The sequence below is a fragment of the Elgaria multicarinata genome, chromosome 8 (assembly GCF_023053635.1).
Source record: "Elgaria multicarinata webbii isolate HBS135686 ecotype San Diego chromosome 8, rElgMul1.1.pri, whole genome shotgun sequence".
Lineage (NCBI taxonomy): Eukaryota > Metazoa > Chordata > Lepidosauria > Squamata > Anguidae > Elgaria > Elgaria multicarinata.
In genome coordinates this window covers 85650092-85672602 of record NC_086178.1, presented here as the reverse complement: position 1 = coordinate 85672602, position 22511 = coordinate 85650092, and the positions used below count along the sequence as shown (strand labels likewise).

The following is a 22511-nucleotide window of genomic DNA, read 5'->3' as shown; positions in this document are numbered from 1 at the left end:
CTGCATAAAAGAGAGTTGCGCTTCTTTCTTTTAAACCATAATTTCCCCAAACCTCAGTAAAAAAACCCAACTTAAAAATCCTCTTCTCCGTATCCTTCATCCACCAATAAAAAAAAAGAGTCAGAAAGTTATAAATGAATATAACTAGCAGGTGCTGCAGAAAATGCCCATGAAGCCACCATTTCATGGTATTTATCCAAGTCTGGTATGCAGCTGATCAAATACCCATTTCTAAGTCCATAGCTTGGAGGTGTTGCAGCAATAGGCACATCTTGACATAAGTGTTACAAGGTAGCTTCTGTGAGCAGTTCTGACTCCATTTTGAAGCAACCCAAAACCTCACCTACAGACTGAGAGCATTCACAAAAGGCCTTTGTCAAGTAACCATTTCCTGATAGACTTCTTCAAATGCATTCCCCATTGACAAAGGTAGGGGTAAAACTAAGCAGAATATGAATGCTGGATGGCAAGAGTCATACCTGGTCATACGCATGCTAATACAGCCCTGTTGCTGAACTCCAGGTTGCATCAAGTACAGTCATCATCCCAAATCACCCTCTTTTGTTTCCATAGCAAGGAGATCCTTAGATAAGATCTTTAGATAAGATCATACAAAAACCCTCAGGTTTGGGGGAAGGAAGAAGGAGGCTAGCTCTGTCTCTCTCTTGAACCAGAAATACAGAGCATACTACATATTCCAGCTTGCACGAGCAAGCTGCCATGGGTGAGTGCTTTGCCTGGCTGTATTCTTTTCCTCTTCACCTTATTATTATTATTATTATTATTATTATTATTATTATTATTATTTATATAGCACCATCAATGTACATGGTGCTGTACAGATAACACAGTAAATAGCAAGACCCTGCCACATAGGCTTACAATCTAATAAGTTGTAGTAAACAATAAAGAGGGAAGGAGAATGCAAACAGGCACAGGGAAGTGTAAACAGGCACCGGGTAGGGTGAAGCTAACAGTATAGAGTCAGAACAAACTCAATATTTGAAGGCTATAGGGAAAAGAAAAGTTTTTAGCTGAGTTTTAAAAGCAGTGATTGAGTTTGTAGTTCTCAAGTGATCTGGAAGAGCGTTCCAGGCGTAAGGGGCAGCAGAAGAAAAAGGACGGAGCCGAGTAAGGGAAGTGGAGGTCCTTGGGCAGGCGAGAAGCATGGCATCAGAGGAGCGGAGAGCACGAGCGGGGCGATAGTGTGAGATGAGAGAGGAGAGATAGGCAGGAGCTAGACCGTGAAGAGCTTTGAAGGTCAGCAGGAGAAGTTTATATTAGATTCTGGAGTGAATTAGAAGCCAATGAAGAGATTTCAGAAGTGGAGTGACCTGGTCAGAGCGGCGGGCCAAGAAGATGATCTTAGCGGCAGAGTGGTGGACAGAGACCAGCGGACTGATGTGAGACGAAGGAAGGCCAGAGAGAAGAAGGTTGCAGTAGTCCAACCGAGAGATAACCAGTGCGTGAACGAGAGTCTTGGCAGAAGAGACAGACAAAAATGGTCGAATCCTGGCAATATTATACAGGAAGAAACGACAGGATTTAGCTACTGCCTCGATGTCAAATATAAAGCCAAGACTACGAGCTTCCTTGACCGGAGTAAGCGTGACACCTAAGACCAGGAGTTGCTCTCCAGTTCTGGTCTACAGGAAAGGGCTGCAGCCCAGGAAAAGGTATATTGCCTTTAAAGATTCCCTCTACTCTTTCCCCTGCTGTCTCTGTGTGTATGCTCTTAAGTCTCCAAAAGTCTATTTTTCAGTCTTGAAACTGCTTCTAAGCCTCTACTTGCTTAGCTAATTTCCCCAAAACTAGCTTGTACCTTTGTATTTGTTTCAACCTCAATAAATGTGCCATTGTGGCGTTATCCCCTTCAATGCTGTAAGTTTCTTAAGTAAGAATCGCCTTACTTAGCCACAGATGCTCTATTGCCAATGTCAAAAGATTCCTTATAAGTGGGTGTAAGTCTCATTAGAATGTGTGCAAGTTTGTACACGGGTCTAATGAGAGCACATCACGTAACATAAGGAAAGCCATGTTGGATCAATCTGAATAGAAAGGTCAGACATCAGACATTGACTTTGTCTTATAGATGAGTAGTAACTTTTAAAACTGTATCACAAGACACCCTTCATCCCACACTTAGCTACTGCGGTTGAGCCAGACTTCCCTTTCTTTAGTTGCTCCAAATAACCAGCCTGCTACAGGAAAGCTGTGGTTGGCTAGAATTTCAATTTGGGGAAACAAGCTTTCTGCACATGCTCCAGTTCCCTTTACCAGGGAAAAGCTGATTTACTTATTTACAATATTTATATACTGCTTCCCATTCAAAATTTCAGAGCAGTGTACAAGATAAAATAAAATAAAAACAGAATAAAACACGTTAAAATAGATGTTAAAAGAAGCAAAATGTACAGTGAACTATGGCTAGTCATTAAGGAAAGCTTCCTGGAATAATGACATTTTCAGGAGGCACCGAAAGGAATACAAACTTGCCTGACGTCCAAAGGCAGGGAATTCCACAGGAGGGGGGCTACCATGCTGAAGGCTCTTCCCCTGGTGGACTCCAATCGGAGGATGGGTCTATGTGGAACCACCAGGAGCTTGCCCTCGGATGCCCTCAGTGACTGGGTAGATTGGTAGGGGAGCAGCTGCTTGTACTTAGTCCCCAGTCTTCTGGCAGGCCTTTTGTTTTAAATGGGACAACACTCGCCTCCATTACTCTTTCACATTAAGCCTCCTTTACTCTGCAGGGGTCAGTGGAACTTGGTCCTCCGAATCTGACAGAGGGCCTGTGGTGTGGCAGGGCATTCAGGGCTGGCGCCAGACTATTTTGCACCCTAGGCAGGAGCGCCATACTGAACCCCCCCCAGCCCCCCGCGCCTGCTCCTGGCTTCAAAGCCGGGACTCTGGGGTTGGGGGTTGGGGTGGTGGCTTCAGAATGGTGCACCCGGGCACTCCGTTCTGAAGCTGCCACCCTGCCCCCCAACGCTGGGGTTGGGGGGCGGGACGGAGGCTTCGAAGTGGTGCGCCCAGAAGTGGCTTCCGGGCACGCCGTTCTGAAGCTGCTGCCCCGCCCAGCGTCCTGGCAAGTGGCTTCCGGGCGTGCCATTCTGAAGCTGCCGCCCCCCAACCCCAACGTCCTGGTTTCGAAGCCAGAAGTGGCTTCGAAGCCAGGACGCTGGGGTTGGGGGGCGGCCAGGGAGGTGGCTTTGGAACAGCGTGCCCGGAAGCCGCTCTAGGCACCCTCCTTTGCTTGGCGCTCTAGGCCGCCGCCTGAGCTGCCTCTATGGCAGCGCCGGCCCTGAGGGCATTGGTCATTATCCGGGAGTGAGGACTCTGGAGCTACTTTTGCACTAGGACTCTCACCCAGATCTGCCACCTGCCTCTTCATCCTCAGAAGAATCTGAGGGAGGCATCATGCATTTAAATGCCAGTTTTATATGTAATTTGTAGCACAAGAAAATTGCTTTCTCACTACAAAATTTCATATTTTTTTAAGAATGTATGTTTATAGTTAGTTAAGACACAATACCTCCCCCCCCTTCTTTGTGGAGTTTAGGTTCTGCATTAATTTGGCAGAGTGTAAAATCCCCTCTGAATCCAAGGAATGTTTACATAATAAGAAACATTCCATGGATAACATCAAGTCTAAATATTCTGTAGAAAGTACAAATTACCAAACAGCTCCAGACAGTTATTCCAGCTTCCAATGATATGAGTGTCTTGCCAGGTGTCCCCCACAACTCTTTTGTGAAGTAACTATTTTGTTGTATGGATACACAGGGATGCACTGATTTTGTAAAACCTATTCTGCCTGGATTTCATGGATTCAAAAAGAAGGCGGCAGTAGTGTGAATGATTCAATATATACAAAGTGCCCAAAGCACACACTACACAATATACATACAGTGATGAATAGTAACAAATAACCTTATTTATTTACAATATATAACTGATGCATATCAGCTGCACAGTCCTTAATGGCCAACTACCATTTGTCCAACAAAACTGTGTAAGAAAAGTGCTCCCAAATAGTAGTCACTTTACAATAAATATTATTTCCATATATAATATACAAAATCACAGTCACGGTTTTTTAACATGACACAGTGCTAATAATGACATCAGATAAATACCCTTTTAAACATATATATTTATAATAGAAGGTTATTTTTGTTATTTTCTTGTTCTTATATCCGTTATAAAACTTTGCGTGACAGGTCTCCGCAAACAGGAATAATAAACTGCAGAGACCTGTCGTGTAAAGTTTTACAATTGAACAAGAGGAATTTGGGGGTTTCAGGTAAGTTCAACTGGTGTGAAAATTACTGGAATTCTGTGCTGAGGGGTAGATTTGGGCAAATCTGTCAAACTCAATTTCACTTGGGTTCTCACTTTTTCACTTTCACATTCATTCCATCTCATTTCCGCAGCAGATTGCAATTTTCTTCTCCATCCGAGTGAACCTTTAAATGGATTTTTATGTGCATTTTTAGCAGACTTTTTTTTTAAAAATGGACATTATTGTGTGCTTTTCGGAAATGTGCTTTTTGGAATTCTCATGCACGTTTCCCGAAATAGATGCATTTGTGAACTGCATTGCAAACTTTGGCCAAGTCTCTTAAATGTCTAACTTGCCGAGTCAGTTTCTTCAATAATGCCAAGTTCCACAGTCTCCCATACCAATCACTCAAATCAGGGAGCTGTCACACTTTCAGTTTTGGGCAAAAACTTGTTTAGCAACCAGCAGAGAGAATGAGATCAGGTCTTTTTGCAAATAATTAATATTATTGAATTCATTATATAAATTAAGAAGGGCAAGACTTGGATCGAGACTAATTGATTGACTGGTAATTTTGTTAATTTCATTTTCAATCTTAACCCAAAAGAGTTGACCAATTATCATGCCCACCAGTGATGGAGGTACAGTTTCCCAGCAATGTCCTTTAGAAAGGAATTGAACCACAGCTTTGCTCATTTCTAAGGCAATCCAAAACTGACCCCTTCCACCCTCCCAGTCCCAAATGAGGGTAGGTTTGTCAAGGTATAACTACTTGACAATTCTGAAAAAAGCACACCAGTAGTAGGGATATCTGACACTTTGGGGCTTCCTTGACCAAGCTCAAGTCAAGTACCTGACTTGGCTCACCTTTATGGGCCAAGCCTCAGGGCTTTCCCCACAAAATGGAACTTTTCCTGTTTTTAAGAAAATGTACTTAAATAGAAATGTGCACAAATTACAGTGAGCAATTTCGGCAAATTTTAATTTAGGCAAATTTTGGTCATAACTTGCACACATTTCTGTTTACATAAATTAAAAAACCTGTAAAAATCTGCAAGCTGATCGAGTTGGGCCTGCTCATTGGAAATCAAGCCAAAGTTGAGCCGGGGGGAGGGGGGCTGTTGTGCTGAACTAGGGTGACCATATGAAAAGGAGAAGAGGGCTCCTGTATCTTTAACTGTTCTATTGAAAAGGGAATTTCAGCAGGTGTCATTTGTTTATATGGAGAACCTGGTGAAATTCCCTCTTCATCACAACAGTTAAAGCTGCAGGAGCTATATTAGAGTGAGCAGATTTAAAAGAGGGCAGGGCACCTGCAACTTCAACTGTTGTGATAAAGAGGAAATTTCACCAGGTTCCCCATACAAATAACACCTGCTGAAATTTCCTTTTCAACACAACTTTTAAAGATACAGGAGCCCTGTCCTTCTTTTCATAGGGTCAGCCCAGCTGAACAGAGGAAGGCTGAACAGCTGAGCCTGAGAGAGTTTGGGGAGGGGCCCATCACAGGAGCTAGCTGCAGTGCAACACACCTGGCCTCACTCAGGCATCAGCAGCACAATATAAGGAAAGCCTTAGGTGCTGGGGGTTTGCTAGAAGCAATTGCAGTTTTTGGTATTCTGTTCCAGTCGCATACCTGCCAGCTCCTTGATCTTGTTTGGACTATATCTGACCCTGGAAAGACCTCAACTATTCTTCTGACTGTTCCTGAGACCAGTATTGTTTACTTTGGCTCCCAATGGATACTTTTTGGCATACCAATCTTGGACTTTTTATTGACAATTCTAGCTGCCACTTATTTTGCAACTCCTGTGATTTATGACAGGGGCAAGCTGATGAAAGCTCAGTGAGCTCCATCCCCTGGACAGATTCCTCTAATATCCTTAATAAGCAGTTTTCACTGACATTTGAAAGAACTATTTCTTTATTTATCATTGCACTTTTTTCCTCTGAGGAACCCAAGGTGGCATACATAATCCTCCTCCTCTCTGTTTGTCCTCACAACAACCCTGTGAGGTAGGCTGGGCTGAGAGTCTGTGACTGGCCCAAAGTCACACAGTGGGTTTCCATGGCTGAGTGGGGACTAGAGCCCAGATCACCCGACTCCCAGTCCAACACTTTAGCCACTACACCACACTGGCTCTCCTACACCACACAGCAGCTTGGAGTAAAAACTACAAACGTGTTGATTTTTATCCTGCTGTACTTGTGACAATTTTTAGCAGATTGTTTGGAAATTTTTCATAATTGTAGACCTCATTAGGTAGATCATAGATGCCAATGCTCAAGTTATTGGTACAACAGGTGTCATTTTTATAAGCAGTAGAATTTTGGAGCTTATAATGGTGGAACTTTTTTTATGTGTGTGGCTCATCTTAACTAAAGGGACACTTCCCATGCAACTTTAATTCTATGAGTGGAACTATGAGTTCTGTTCCCCCCCCCCCCAATTGGGTGATGGTTGCCAATCACCCGATCCACTAAAGCTGCTATTACCGTCAGAGGAGAAAACGTACTGACACAATTCTTTTGGGTGGTGGTGTGATAGGGCTAGTACCCTATATCCCAATCTAAATTAGATCCCCCACTAGTGATTTTTAAAGGAAAAAAATCTTTCTACTGTGTAGCTTGCCCTTTATGTGTTTTTACTCAGAAGCAGTGAAGCAGGCAAACTCCTCTTGTCTCGATTCAGAATTAGGTTCAGCAAAACCTGGGGTTGGAGGTTGCTGAGAGCTTAGATCTAAATTTGGAAACCTGTCATGCTCTCGATGATGCTGTTGATTTAGTCTGAACAGCACACAGCTCTTTCTATAAACTGCTTCTAGTAAATACTAGGGATGTGCTCCGCTCCGATTAGGAGCGTAGAAGCAGTAGCGGATTGGCCTGCTCCGCCTTACCCAGAGGCGGAGTAGGAGCGGACCGCGGACCCCCTAGAAGCAAGGCGAAGAGAAGCGACCATTTTTCGGAGCTCCGAGTTCAGTCGGAGCGCTCCGGTCGCCATCTTGAAAACATTTCGCCATAGGATTGCATTGCGGCAAATAATCGCGCATAACTACGTTGTTTTTGAAGCTATCGTTCTGGAAATTCTTGTGCACAGAGAGTCGTGGATGGGGGTCATTTTGAGACCACTCTCACCTCTCTGCGTGCTGTGGTTCACGTGCAATATTTTTTTAAAAATCGGGTCAACCGCGGGGCTCAAACTGCGTTTCGGCTTTTCGCCCATAGGATTGCATTGAGGGAAAGAATCGGGGATAACTGGGGGGGGGTTTAAGCTATCGTTCTGAAAATTCTTGTGCACAGAGAGTCGTGGATGGGGGTCATTTTGAGACCACTCTCAACTTTCTGCATCGTACGGGTCGCGGGCTAGAAGTTTTTTAAAAATAGGGTCAACCGCGGGGCTCCGTTTCGGCTTTTCGCCCATAGGATTGCATTGAGGGAAAGAATCGGGGATAACTGGGGGGGGGTTTAAGCTATCGTTCTGAAAATTCTTGTGCACAGAGAGTCGTGGATGGGGGTCATTTTGAGACCACTCTCAACTTTCTGCATCGTACGGGTCGCGGGCTAGAAGTTTTTTAAAAATAGGGTCAACCGCGGGGCTCCGTTTCGGCTTTTCGCCCATAGGATTGCATTGAGGGAAAGAATCGGGGATAACTGGGGGGGGTTTTAAGCTATCGTTCTGAAAATTCTTGTGCACAGAGAGTCGTGGATGGGGGTCATTTTGAGACCACTCTCAACTTTCTGCATCGTACGGGTCGCGGGCTAGAAGTTTTTTAAAAATCGGCGGGAAAAATACCTTTTTCAAAGGGCTGAGGGGCAGAGTCAGCTCCCGGTCATGATGATCCCAAAGTTGGAGGAGGGCATAGGCAAAACAGGTAACTTGGGATTCTGGGAAACTTCTCTTTCTTCATCTGAACGGGCTTTTCCCCGTGTTTTTTAACACAGTAGCCCCACCAAATGCACAAACACAACCTGAAATCATATACTAAGCCAAGAATAAGAGATAGAAAACACAGCACTGCTCCCCACCCTAACCTTGGTGAACAACTGAATCGATGTGGTGCAAGGGGATGAGCTCCCCTAGGGCATCTCATCGTGGACGTGCCCCCACTCTCTCCTGCACTGGAAGGCCATAGAGCCTTCCAAAGAGAGTAAAACGGTGGAGCAATGCCTATCATGAGTTGAAGTGAATGGTCACTTTTCAGTGGTGGAGCAATGCCTGTTATGAGTTGAAGTGAGCGTTTTACTTCTTCTCAGAGCTGTTGGTGGCTGTCTTGAACTGGCAGCTACTTCCCCCTCCCCCGGGCACGTCCCCCTATTGCTGGTAAAAGACAGATATAGCCTTTTTTTTTTAATTCTTCTTGCTGTTTATTGAGCAACACTGCTGCTTTTAATTCCACCCCTCCTTTGTTTATTGATTGATTTATTCCATTTTCTATGCATTACTGGCTTATCCTTGGCTCCCTTCCTTATGCCCCCAGAAATGCCAGCTGCATGCCTGCCTGCCTTCCCTCCCTCCTCCCCTGCCCACCTCGCAGGGATGTTGTGTGTGGGGTGCCCGATTTTCAAAAATTCGCCAAAAATCAGGGGATGATGGGATTGCCTTGAAACTTGGCGTGTGTGTGTATACGCCCATGAGGTGTCATGGTGCCAAACGTGAGGTTTCTAACTTCAACGGAAAAAAAGTTGTTTACTTTTTTAGCTTTCAATGCAACCCTATGGGGGGGCAAAAACGGAGCTCCGGATCCGGATCCGGAGCTCCGAGCGGAGCGGAGCGGAAGTGGGCGGAGCGGGGGCGGGGCGGAGCGACCCGCTCCGAAAAATGGCGGATCTGCAAGTGAAGCGGAGCGGGGGGTCCGTGCACACCCCTAGTAAATACGCTTCCTTGTGAATATGCTTTAGGATTGTATAACCTTTATCTGTTTTGTTATAGTCTGAAACGAGGTGTCCCTGGGAAATATGTTCTGTTTTTTCCCTAAAGGGAAAAAATTAGGTATTTGAAGACCACCTGACCTTGTCCTTTTCTGTTAGCTGAAGTGGATTGCTTTCTAGAGGCAACAAGCCACAGCGCATGAACCATACTATGAATTCACTTAATTCTAAATGATGTGTTCTGCTTTTCAGTTTTCATGAAATGGGCTTCTATGACCTTCCTTCCATGATAAATTTCATTCTACAGAAAACTGGGCATGAGAAAATCTATTATGGTGGCCATGCTCTGGGAAGCACTATAGGTATGTCAAGAATGAAGTCTGATATTATTATCTTATGCAGAAGAGGAAGGGTGGGGTTTTTTTTTGCTTTCTCTTGGCGATATCTGTACACTTTCTACTGCCACATCTCCAAGAAATACAGAGGAAGGCTTGCCAGTGCATTATAATCCAAAATCAGCATTAGTACAGTATAAAAATACCCAGGCCCTGCCTTCATGGCACAGTGTTACCACCACATTGCCACTAAACCCCACAGTTTCACTGATATGGGGTGGTGGCAGGTAATCCCGATGGCAGGTGGCAGCATAGGCTTTCTGGTGGCGTTTGGCTCTCAGGGCCTGCCCCCTGCCCAGCTTCTAGTGACCAAACAGGGGTCACCATCTGCCTTGGAATTCCCCCGGCTGTGGTGACCTCACTTTGGGGGGAAAAGTTGGGGAAAATCCCTCATAAAGTGCAGCTTTATGAAAAGCCAAATGGTGGCTTCATCCTCCAGAATGCTGCTTGCAGAATGCTGATACTTGCAAAAGAACTGCATTAATTGTTTCACAATATACACCGGCTGCAGTGATTTGCCTGCAGGGAGATACTCAGAGAATCAAAACGACTTGTTGTGAAAACATCCAGTTTTACACTGGGGCCAGTATCCAAGCAAGCTGCTCAGCAATCAGCCCATGCTGATTCCATTCCGCAAGTGGAACCCACCATTTGCACAACAGGGATTGAGTACTTCCTTTTGGAAGCTCTGAAATGAGTGGAAAGGCCCGTTTGTGGATCAGGACAGGTTGGTGGCTGTTTCCACTTGTTTCCAGTTTCTAAAGGAAGCACTAAATCCCCGCTGAGTGGGTGCTGCTTGCGGTACGGAATCAGCAGTGGCCCCCACTCGCACAGTAGTCTGTTCTATACTACCTATTAGAGATGTGCCAAAATTTTATATTTGTGGAACTGTTCCAACCATTCCAGTTCCAACTGCATAACCATAACATATGCCAGTTTCAAAATAACATTGTTCTTGGAAGGACTTTTAACTAGCAGGAAATGGAACTCTAAGTTTTGATACATTATGAAAAAATCTTTCCATTCTCTATTTTGGGTGCCTGGAGAAATTCATGGTGCTGGTTTGTAAAATGCAAAACAATTTTTTGTTCTCATCTTGTTTAATTCATTTATACCCCCCGCCTCACCTGGCCATGACTGCTTTTTTTAAAAAATGAGCCTTTAAGTGTCCTCTGCTAAAAATTGCTTCCCCCCCCCCCCCCGTATTGCTCTATCTAGAACACACATTCCTGGCTAAATTCTTCCTCTTTAAAAAGCCTGGGGTTATCTATACCAATACCCAAGGACAACTTTTCAAATCACTTCTTCCTCTAAAGACCGTCAGTTCTCCCTATAAAGGTCATCCATTATAATAGAACTTCCGGTTACAATCCTTACTCCTATAGGTGTTCTTGGTTCTGCCTCTGGTGACACCCCACCCACCCCCAGCTCTGCCTCCAGTGACCCCCTTTGCATCCCACCAGTTAGATTGGCCATGAACCTCCCTTTGAAAGAATACACTATGTGGAATGTGGAACTAGTCAGAATGTGGAATGGTTATAATGGAGAAACTATAAAAGAAACTTAACAGATAGGAACTCCACTAGGAGCAGTAACTCTTTGGAATGTTTGAAACTGACACAACATAGGAAAATGAAGTAACTGAAGTCAGTTGCAGATATTCTGGTAAGTCAGCAGTTTGGTGCATTTCATGTTGACATCAGAGTCATGGGATGGGATGGGGAGGGAGGAAAAACAACACTCACCACTCTACCACACAGTTTAAACTGGATCTATTGAGGAACACAGTATTTCTGTTTCAACTTTGGAACATTGTTATTTTAGGAATTACGTTATTAAATGCCTATCCCTACTACCTATACTAACTAATATCCTCATTGATTTTTTTTCTTGTATTACCTGTTTCCTTCTTTCCTTTCTACTAGATAACTAGTGGTTTCAGCCAACAGATGGAGAATCTGCATACTAAGTAGCATTGTATTTTGCATAAATTTTAATCCATTTTAAAGTTTTTGCCTTCAGGTATTGAATTACTCCTCCCCCAGGATGCTAAAATCTCTTGTTTTTGCAGGGTTTGTTGCATTTTCCACAATCCCCAAACTGGCTGAAAAAATTAAGATATTTTTCTTTTTTTTACCTTGGGGCCCACACATACATTGCACTACAGCATAAGTCCCATTGTATCACTGGCATGTTTGCCAGAAACATTGTTTAAGGTGTGTTTGCAATGAGTATTTTCTCCATTTTCATGTGGTCTATTTAACATTATGACAAAGTCAGTGATGTCAAATACAAAGGATTTCTCCTGGTGTTTCTAACTAAAATAGTAAATGGTAGGCCAGAAACACTAATTTTCCAAGCTTACTGTTGAGACTAAAAGAAAAGTAATTTTCTCAAGAATCTAAATACAAGACAGGCTGATCTCCAAAACACAAAACCATTCTTTTGAACCTAATGAAGATGGCACTGGAATAAAAACAAACATTTTTTAATTAAAAAAATAAAACCTTAAGAAATAACATAACCAGGAGGGGCAAGGAACCTGGTGGGTGCCAAGAGAAGCAGGTACAGGCACATTGCAGTGCAAGATCTAAGATTCAAGATGAGACCTGAGATCCATAACTCCCACAACCTAGCTGACATGGGTGACTCCACTCAGGCTTCAAGTAACTAATCTGTGCTTTTCCTTGCCTGTTATCTTAAAAAGGTGCTGAGGAAGCACCTGACTGCTTCATCTCAGCCACCTGGGTAGTTCCCCTCTCCTCCTATATTCCCTTGAGTATTTTGTGAGGTTGGTTGGAGTTTTCACCATTGAGATGCTTCATGGTGCTCTCCTGAGTAGCCTTGGCCTAAATCCTTCTCTGCCTACATTGAACCTGTCACTAGAGGGATCTAGCTTGCCTTTGTTGTTCCTCATCCCAACTTCCAACTAAAAAAAATCACACAGGTTATTGAAGATTCCAGAGAAACAGGTCACACCCTCTGATTAATGGATGTATGCCATCATTCCTATAGAAATAATCTCCATATGAGGAACGTATGCATCATTACCAGACAGCAGTGGTTTCTTCAGTTCTCAGTTGGCCTGTCAACTGTACCTTGCTCCATTCCAGACATTAAATTGTAATATTTTGGACCAAGTAACTACCATTCTGTATGAGAAATTTCATACCAACTCAGGGTCTACTGCATCTCTTGGCTTGGGGACAAGCCCATCCTCTACCAAGATCATTTTTGGTCAGATGCAGAAGTAGTATCTCAGGACAAATATGATTCACCATTTGCTGAAACAAACTGGGCAGCATTTAATTCCAAAGCATATTTCACTTTTGGACCAACTGACCAGCTCACTGGACCTGCTCACCTTCATGTGAAGCGAGAGAGAATGGAATGGCTGCAGCCAGCATCTGCCAAAGAGAACATAATATTAAGTGGTACAGTTCATGATACTTGAACCCCTCTCCAGGGAAGATAGGGGTAATAGCCTCCTCAATATATATCCTCCCCATAAGGCTATGAAGTGTCTGACTTATAATTGTATTTTATTGGAAGGGATTTGATATAAACATAGTAAGTAAATAAAGCCAGAGCAACAAAAGCTGTAAACATTGTAAACAATGGATGTTATTTCTATATGTATAAGCTATAAGAATTAAGAACACATCTCCTGCTGAATTAAGACATGCACACCAGTGATTCACAGTGTAAAGAATCCCTTAATTTTTACAGGTTATATTTGGCAAGAAAGAATTTTGCCTGCTAAGCCCAAAGCTGAGAGCCTTTGTGGCTCAGAAGTGCAGCTCTGAGCTGCTAGACTGGTTATGCAAACAAGCTCTTTTGCTTGTCAGTGTATTTAATGAGGACAATCTAAACGAGGTATTCATGTGTGTTAGGAAAACCTTAATTACTTAAAATTCATTCTGCTTTTCTAAGAACAATGCTCCAATAGGCTTACATTATTTCAAATGTCCATAACCACAACATCAAACAATAAAGCCATTTAACAAGTTATGAATTATTTTTTAAAATCTCCTTATGGCAACACAGCAGGTGAAAAGGGAAGGGAAAATGTGTGCACAAGTTCATCCTTGTAATGCTAAACAATGGTGCGGAACTTCCAGCCCATGGGCCAAATGGAGCTTGCAGAGCATCTGGCCTGTAAAGGTTTCCCCTCTCAAACCCCTCCTCAGACTCTGCTCTCTCTCCAGGTACAGAGGGATCCCTGCTGTTATTTTTGATCACTGATTGGGGATAACCAGGAAGATTCTTTTTGTCCTCCACTCACCATCCCAATTGAGCTGGGGAAAGGCATCCTAAGTAGGGCTCAGTTCAGCCATTGCCTTGATGAGCCATTCTTCCAGGGGGCAGCTGAACCCCTTTCTCCATGCAGAGAGAGGCATAGAGCTTTGTGCCTCTCTCAGTATGGAGAAATGCAAAATGAACTTGGGGGCATGGCATTAGTGGAGGGGGAGGGGTTTGGGGAGGAGCTGTGATCCCTAATGTCCCCCAACCCCTGGATTGGGTCCAGAAGCGGCATCTGATAATTCCCAGTTTGCATACTATTGCACCGGAAGAAGTGCAGTGTGCAAAGTCAAAATTACCTTATGCTGCTTCTGGCCTTCTTGGATGCTCCCTGATAAGGGAGAATGGAACATCGTTTCAGTGGTGGGCTACTCGTCAATTTGAGGTCCCAGAAAATGCACAACTCTATGGAGCTGGCCTGGCTAATACTGTAGCCTAGGAATCTGAGACCACAGCTAGACCTAAGGTTTATCCTGGGATCATCCAGGGTTCGCCCCTGCCTGAGTACTGGATCCCCTGTGCGTCACCTAGATGAACAGGTTTGACCCCTGGACGATCCAGGGATAAATCTTAGGTCTAGCTATGGCCTAAATCAATGGGCATGGCTAGATGGGGCGATTTATTTATTTATTCATTACATTTATATACCACCCCACAGCCGAAGCTCTCTGGGCAGTTCACAAAGGTTAAAACAGTAAACACTAAAAAGTATACAAAATTTAAAAACCATCAGAAACATAAAAACAACAGTATAAAAACATCAGTATCCATTTAAAAAACAACAGTTCTGGGGTTCGTTAGAAAACAAACTTAGCCTTGTTAAATGCCCTGGGATCGTCCCGGGATCGTCCCTGTGTGTCCACATGATGCACAGGGGATCCCAGGAGCAGGGAGGGATGATCCTTGCATTGCCCAGGTTATGGCCCTATACAGTTTTCACAGTTTTTCCCATGGGATGATCCCAAGACCGAGGGATATGTGAGCTACCTTCCTGATATAGTCCCGACTTCTCACGAGTAAATGCAAGAAGCTGGGAACCGGGCACGGATCTCTGCAAGTGCTTCGTGCCCATGGGGGTGGGTGGGTGCGGGGTCAGGGCTAAAACCACTTACACACCAGCGCTCCAGCTTCTGTTTGTTTAAAAATAAAAGTGGGTGTGACATCCTCTTCCTCCTGGGACACACCCGCTGCGTGTAGACGAGGGAGACGATCTCATGGTCATGATATAGCAAGTTCATCCCCCTCCACCCCCTCTTGTCTAGCCATGCCAAATGTGTGAGTCAGGTAGCTGTTTAAGAAGGACTAACTCTTGACTGATTAACAGTATACCACTTACTAGGTATTGCCAGTCTGTGTTTCCTCAGCAGTGAATTTCACACTTCAGCAACTACAATAGCAGCTCATGGATAGTTTTGAGATGAACATCACTGAACCACTATATTTCACACCAACCCCAGCATGAAATTCTCCTTCAAAATGAATAAAATGACTTTAAAATATTATTTTTTCTTGCAGAGCCGGTCTGATGTGTATCTAGCACGATTCCCAGATTATACTTCTGTGAAAAATATCATCCACTGGGGCCAGGTAGAGTCAGCCAAATGAAATATATCTGTTGAATGTTTTCTGCCTTCAGTGACGGAGTATAATGACCCTGATTTAATTAAAAGGAAGCAAGCTCTAGGTCAGGGCTAGACAATCTTTTAAAATCTTAATTAGAAGGAGGCAAAATCAACCTGTAGCTGTAGGTGCTGGGTCTCCAGTACAAAATGGCCCAATTCAGCCATGGGAATGGCTCACCCAAAAAGTCAGCATCAGGCTTCTAATCACCAACCATCTGCCTATTCAGAATATTGCATTCACAAATAAATTGTTAAGTTGTAATCACGACACATAGGATCAAAGGTTAAACAAAAGGGAAGGGAGAGAAATCTTTCTTATTACAATGAAAATACAATACACTGGGATATTTTTTTTTCTGGAATAGTAATCAAAAGATGGGGTGGTTGATATGTATGCTGGGGTATGTTAAGTAGACTAAACTATAAACTTTAGGTACTATATGTGAAAGACAAGGGGCCTGAAAGAATTTCAGTTCTGTTCTGATTTAATGTTGCTTTTTGTGTCTACCAGAATGTGTATTTCATTGTGCTTCAAGTTTCGCTGTCCCAGGCTCGGGTGGGAGGGAGAGAGCTGGGAGCGCCTGCCTTTTTATTCACTCAGTATTTTAACACATAATTTTAACTTAAATTTAAATTTTACTGTTTTAACTCTGTATTTTAATCCTATATCAACTTTGCTGTGTGGTTTTATCCTGGTTGCGCTTTTTATACTGTATTTCGTAATTGTGTTTTAAACTGTTGGGTGTTTTACTGTGGTTTTAATTTTTGTGAACCGCCCGGAGAGCTTCAGCTATTGGGCGGTATAAAAATGTAATAAATAAATAAATAAATAAATAATAAATTAGATTGTCTTCGCCTGGTACTTCCAACTCCCACTGTAGCACCTGGGGGTTATCAGGGGTGCTTAGAAGTCAAATAATTTCAGCTGTGGGGAAAAATGTTGTCAAGATGTGGGTCTCGCTCCTGTTGGGAGGGGTCGCCAGAAGCCCGGGAAGGGCATCGTTTGGTTACTGTGGGTCATGGGGCCAGGTGGCCGAAAAAGGGATAAAAAGTCCAGTATCGGGAAGTCTCCATCTTCCTTTGCTGGATGACACGTGTGTCAAGGGGAAGGTCAGGTCCGAGCAGTCAAAGGGGGCTGCTCGGGGTTAGGTAGGTTTTTCTTATGTTTTAATGTGTTGGGGTGTTGTGGACAAGGTTAGCTGCCGCTGCGGCTGGGTGGTGGAATGACTGATGGTTTTATTGGGGTAACTGCTAGCCTTTCCCCCTTAATCTCTTTCCTCACTCCTTTCCCCTCACCTCCTTCCCCTAACCGTCCCTTTCCCCTCTGCTTAGCTTTTACTGACCAAGGCCTTACATGTTAGTCTTAGTGGTGTTAATAAACCTGCTTTGGTCCCTAATGTGTGTTTGTGCTTTATTCTCAGAACATCTGGCTCGTCCCAGTTGCGGACAGGGCTAGGAAGGCAGGTTGCCTGGGAGTTTAGGACACTTGGTCCAGGAGCCTACCTTGCAGGAACGTCAGATGGACCCTGACTTCTGTTACAACACTATACATTTGTAAGGATGAAGGAGCAGAAGATGAATCCAGCATGGAGTCAGCAGTACTCACATCAACCTTCTCTAACCTAATGATCTCCAGATGTTTTAGACTCCCAGCACTGCTGACCAGTGGTCATACTGGCTGGAGCTGATGGGAGTCGGTCCAAAACATCTGAAGGGGAAGGCTGGCTTGAATCTTCCAGAAGTGCCATTTCTACAACCTGGATACTTGTCAATTGTTCAGTGCTTCCTCTTTGTAGGAAAATCTTCTTCGAATGATGCAGAATAATTAGGAAATACTCTAAACATTTCCCCTTTCCAAATACTTTCTCTCTCTCTCTCTCTCTCTCTCTCCCTCTGTGTGTGTGTGTGTGTGTGTGTGTGTGTGTGTGTGTGTGTGTGAGAGAGAGAGAGAGAGAGAGAGAGAGAGAGAGAGAGAGAGAGAAGGCAAATATATTCACACATCTATTATATTTTGTTTCATTTTCCAGTCAATTAAAACAGGGAAATTCAGTTACTTTGATTACGGCTCAAAGAACATAGATAAATACAATCAGGTAAGATGCACTGGATTTTTAGGTTTGTTTGGTTTTTTTGGATGAGAAGGAATAGTAAGTGTCTGGTTTCCAGATTCCAGTTTGTGATTTAAGCCCTTCTGCAAATGTAGCTGAAGTTTATCTGACTCGGAAGACATGAATGACCAAAGCTTAGAAATATCTCATGGTACTTTACTGTTCTAACTTCAATTTGTGTCTTTAGGTGACAATGTATGTGCAAGGCAGACTTCAAATATTGCTCCAATTCTTTACAGTGGGACTTTCTTTCCTCTGAAACTTGCATCATAAAACTTGCCTTCAATAAATAAATAAATAAATAACTTCTACCTTAGAAGCGTTCATTAAAGTCTCGTCAGCTATTCTAGGATGCTTGTCCAGTCAAAGATACTTCAAAACAGTATTTCCTTAGTCTTTTAAGATTAGATGACGGAATATAACAAGTCATAGGAATGGCTCCAGAATTAACCCTCCGTGAAGTAAAGGGCTGCTTCTGTTGGTGGAGAAATCCACTGGAGGAAGGGGTGGAGCAGCAATTTCCACCAATGTCTTGTTTCTTCTGCAGTCCCCAACATCACCTGACACATTGTTCTGACACACACCCACACACACCCACACACACCCACACACCCCTCCAAAGCAGGTTTTTTTTAGGGGCATTGAAGGCTGCAATGTGAGGGGAATCAGTGAAGATTACCTCTGCTGAGAGTTCCATTCCACACAACTATGAATCCAACCCATATTTTGGAAGAACGATATTAACTTTGGCAAGAGATATATCTTAAAGAAAGCAATCTAACCCATCAAATATTAAAGCATGCCCAACTTGGAGAGTCCTTGTGCTTTTTACACCTTTGGGTGTTTGGAATCCAGAGATGTAATTTTGCTGACTTTGTTAGGATTGTCCCCCAGATTGTAGAGCACTTTCCCCCAGAAAATCATTTCACTTACTTAGTTGAGAGTTTACTCAAACTAGCCACCTCTCCCTATGCTAGTCTTTGTTTTCTCTTTGTCTTTCCTTCAGCATCTGTAGAGCCCTCCGTCTATGCAGCCGTATTAAGAGCTGAGGAAGAGAAAAGACAGTTTGGTTAAGGATAATATCAGTGCAGTGAGCATAATTACCTAGGTGGTGATGCCTCCCACATCTTTTCTGTGGTAGCCTCACACGTTTGGAATGCCCTATCCCAGGAAATACATAGGGCCTCCTCTTGGTTGCCTTTAGGAGGAGTATAAAGACTTATTTATTTCTCTCTGCATTTGGTTAATTTTAGAGAGCTGTGCCTTATATTGAGTCAGACCACTAGTCCATCTAGCCCAGTATTGTCAATACTGACTGGCAGAGGTTACCTAGCGTTTCAGGCAAAAGTTTTTCCTGCCCTACCTGGAGATGCCAGGGATTGAACCTGGGGCATTTTGATCTGTCTATTAAATACTGTTGCTCTTATGCTTTGATTAACGATTTGTATTTTTTGTAATCCATCTCATGATGGTTTTGCTCTGAAAAGTGGGCTAGAAATCTGTTAAATCAATCAATCAATCAATCAATCATATCAGACAGTACTATTACTGTCACATGATCCTTAGGAAATTATCTACTTGTTTCAGATGAAGAAATAACTCAGCCAGGCTCATAAGATGCAGTAGCAACCTAACAGTGATATAAGTTCAAGGGTTCTAGAGCTCTCTCAGCACAGTGCTATGTTTGCAATGCAGATCTACACCAAACAGGATACGACACTTTGAAAACATTTTGAAAACTGTATCTGGAGTGTGTCCTGGGCCCCAACAGTTGTCACTACTGTTATTAACCATTTTAAAAGCAGTAGTGTAGATCCTTTCGCAGTCTTTTCGCTGCACAAATGGCAGCAAATATGATTCATGGAATTGCTTAATAGAAAAGCAATTTAGGGTGCAACCCTATGCATGGTTAGACAGAAAAACATCCTGTGTGGCTGGCTGGGGATGTTGGGAGTTGTAGCATTTCCCCCCTGTCTAACCATGGATCGGATTGCGCATTTATAGTGCAGTCCTAGACAGTAGAGGAGTTACACCCATGCAAAGCAGGTGTTTGATTGCTGCATTAGAAATTCTACAAATCGCTAATAACAATGCAAGAGAATTGCTCTGAATTGAAAAAAAAGTATGCTGTTTAGATGGAAGAAAAAGAGGGAGAAGGTGAAGCTGTCCCAGCTACAAAGTAAACTGACCATGCTGCATACAGGCAATTCGACACACATAAATACACATCTCTGAGTTATATCCCTTGCCATTGTATGTAAAATATTCTATAAAAACACAGTGGATATTCTTTGAAATTCCTTGGTTGCTTTACATGAGGAAGAATCTCCAAATGTGCTTTAGGTTACATTTCAGTGATATCTCTAGCTTTTTCACATGTTATATTCTTTTTCACAGATGACTCCACCCTTCTACAGGATAGAAGAGATCACTGTGCCAATTGCTATGTGGAGCAGGGGACAGGACTGGATTTGCCAGCCAAAGGAAGTTGCGCAGTTATGGTCTCGAATCACAAATCTCATTCATTACAAGGAATTTCCAGACTGGAACCACTGGGACTACATTTGGGGCCTTAACGCTGATCTCCGGATGTATGCCAAAGTCCTTGGCCTGATGGAGAAAAAACTGTGAAACTATATGGGATTGAGAATTCTCTTTTAATTCTTATATGGGTTTGTTTCAAATTGCTGATCTTGCAGTTCGTCCTCCTTTTTTTCTTTGAAAACTTTGTATATTTGCAGTGGGACGCAAGACAGAAATTAATATAAGCACGGCATTTCATAGTATGTCCTGTCTGTTTATATCATAAATTCATTGAAATACATTACATCACTAGTTACAAAGCAAGGGTGGTTTTGTAACTACCTGTAGCATGTTTTCCATCTACTGAGTTCACTCGTGTGATTTATATTATTATTATTATTATTTATTTATTTATATAGCACCATCAATGTACAGTCCTAAGCCATGTACAAGGGGAAAGGCGTTCGGCAGCTGGAAAACCTCATTCCTCCTTTTGCCCTCATGTTTTGCTCCTGCTGGGCTTAATGAATCAAGCAGTCACAGAATGACTTATGAGTAGTTCCACTGGACGGTAAGGGCTGATATTTGCCACTTGAAGTGGCACATTGGAGGCACATCTCAAAAATAAATCCATCAGCAGGGAAGAATCAAGCTTGTAGCTTCACATGGAAAGCTACAGACCCTTCCTGGATAAGTAGAATTATTTGGAGGTAATGGAGCCTCAGCCTTTCACAACAGCTAAATTTCTTCCAGAGATGACTGGACTGTAGCTCTTAATTGAAACAGCACTTTCAAAGCCTTCCTTATCAGTGGTCAACTTTTGAGAATGAGATATCCAGGCTGCTGCTTAAGCCATTGGGTTAGAGTCCTCCTTTTCAAGGGTAGGTTCATTGGTTTGCCCCTTGAAACAGCAGGTTGGAGAACTTACATGTGAATGTCTGGGCAGTTTAAATCAGGAATTTGGGACCCTACCTAAAAGGTGGCATATTCATGAGTTAAGCTTAGGCTGACTATTCTTGGGGGGCGGGGGAACTTAAATTGTTCCATCTGATAACTGTGTAGGCCTTGCAAGGTACAATACAGAAATAGTGGGTTCTTTCATGAAGTAGTCCTTACTAGCAATGGAACTTGAAATAAGTCCCTAATCAAGAGGGCCACTTGGGTGGTGCTGTGAAATGCAGCAGATGATTGTGGGACATAATCTGACAAAACAACAAAAAGTGTAGATTCATTCTAATTATTATTATTTCTTACATTTATATACCTCCCTATAGCTGAAGCTCTCTGGGCAGTTTACAAAGATTAAAAACAGTGAACATTATACAAAATTAAAAACCATAAAAACAGACAATATCCATTTAAAAACAACTATTCTGGGGTCAGTTGTGGAAAACACACACAACGTATGCTGTTAAATGCCTGGGAGAAGAGAAAAATTGTGACCTGGCGCCGAAAAGATAATAATGTTGGCACCAGATGAGCCTCATTGGGGAGATCATTCCATAATTGGGGGGGGGCACCACTGAAAAGCCCCTCTCCCTTGTTGCCATCCTCTGAGTTTCCCTTGGAGTAGGCACACGGAGGAGGGCCTTAGGTGTTGAGTGTAGTGTACAGGTAGGTTCATGTCGGGAGAGGTGTTTCATCAGCTATTGTGGTACCAAGTCATGTAAGGCTTTATAGGTTAAAACTGGCACCTTGAATTGGGATCAGAAATGTACAGGCAGCCAATGCAAGGATTTATCAGTTCGCACCCTCTAGATGGGACATGGACTCACAATCTGTGGTCAAAGTCTGTACATCCCTGAGCTTGCAATGTGATTTGCGGGCCTTCAAAAAGTGTTTGACAGCAGGCATGCATTTCAAAAATATACATAAAAAATGCAGACTTTTGAAAAATGCACACAAATAGCAATGGGAGAAGAATGTGTAGATTTCATAGATGCATACACTTGATGCATACATTTTAATCATGTAAAAGAAAAAGAAAAAGAAAGAAAAAAGACCCAGTTCGCAATCTGTTACAGACTTGCGTGAGAATGAGGTCCATGAATTCAGAGTTTTGCTGATTTGCAAATCCCTATGTTATATTATTTGCAAAATTTCCAGCCATAATTTGCTTATTTTTGCAAATTATATAAATAGCTGCAATTTACATAAATAGCAAATGAAGAGGGGACACCCCCCCCCCGAGAAAGTTCCCAGATTTTGAGAAAAAGCCAACAGCTCAGCTGGCAAATACCAGCTGAGAAGGGGGCTCCGGGGAAATCGTGCAAGCTCAGAAAGGACCAGATTCCCCCACGATGGCTCTCCCAACTTAACACATATGCAGTGTTTTAAACTGCACTTGGAAAATCAGTATTTGAGGTAGAAGGGTTTGGAAACACGTAATGACACAATTGATGCATAC

General features: G+C 43.0%; 1 protein-coding gene across 1 annotated transcript in view; it reads left to right on the top strand.

The window, feature by feature from the left end:
- Window positions 1–20348, top strand: part of LOC134403175 (putative lysosomal acid lipase/cholesteryl ester hydrolase) — a 72702-nt gene extending 52354 nt beyond the window's left edge. Inside the window, exons 11-15 of the mRNA XM_063133283.1 lie at window positions 11717–11765; window positions 13279–13425; window positions 15367–15438; window positions 17501–17566; window positions 19979–20348. Coding sequence (XP_062989353.1) covers window positions 11717–11765; window positions 13279–13425; window positions 15367–15438; window positions 17501–17566; window positions 19979–20212 — 568 coding nt within the window. The 3' untranslated portion in view covers window positions 20213–20348. The remainder of the gene's footprint in view (window positions 1–11716; window positions 11766–13278; window positions 13426–15366; window positions 15439–17500; window positions 17567–19978) is intronic.
- The last annotated feature ends 2163 nt before the right edge of the window (window positions 20349–22511 follow it).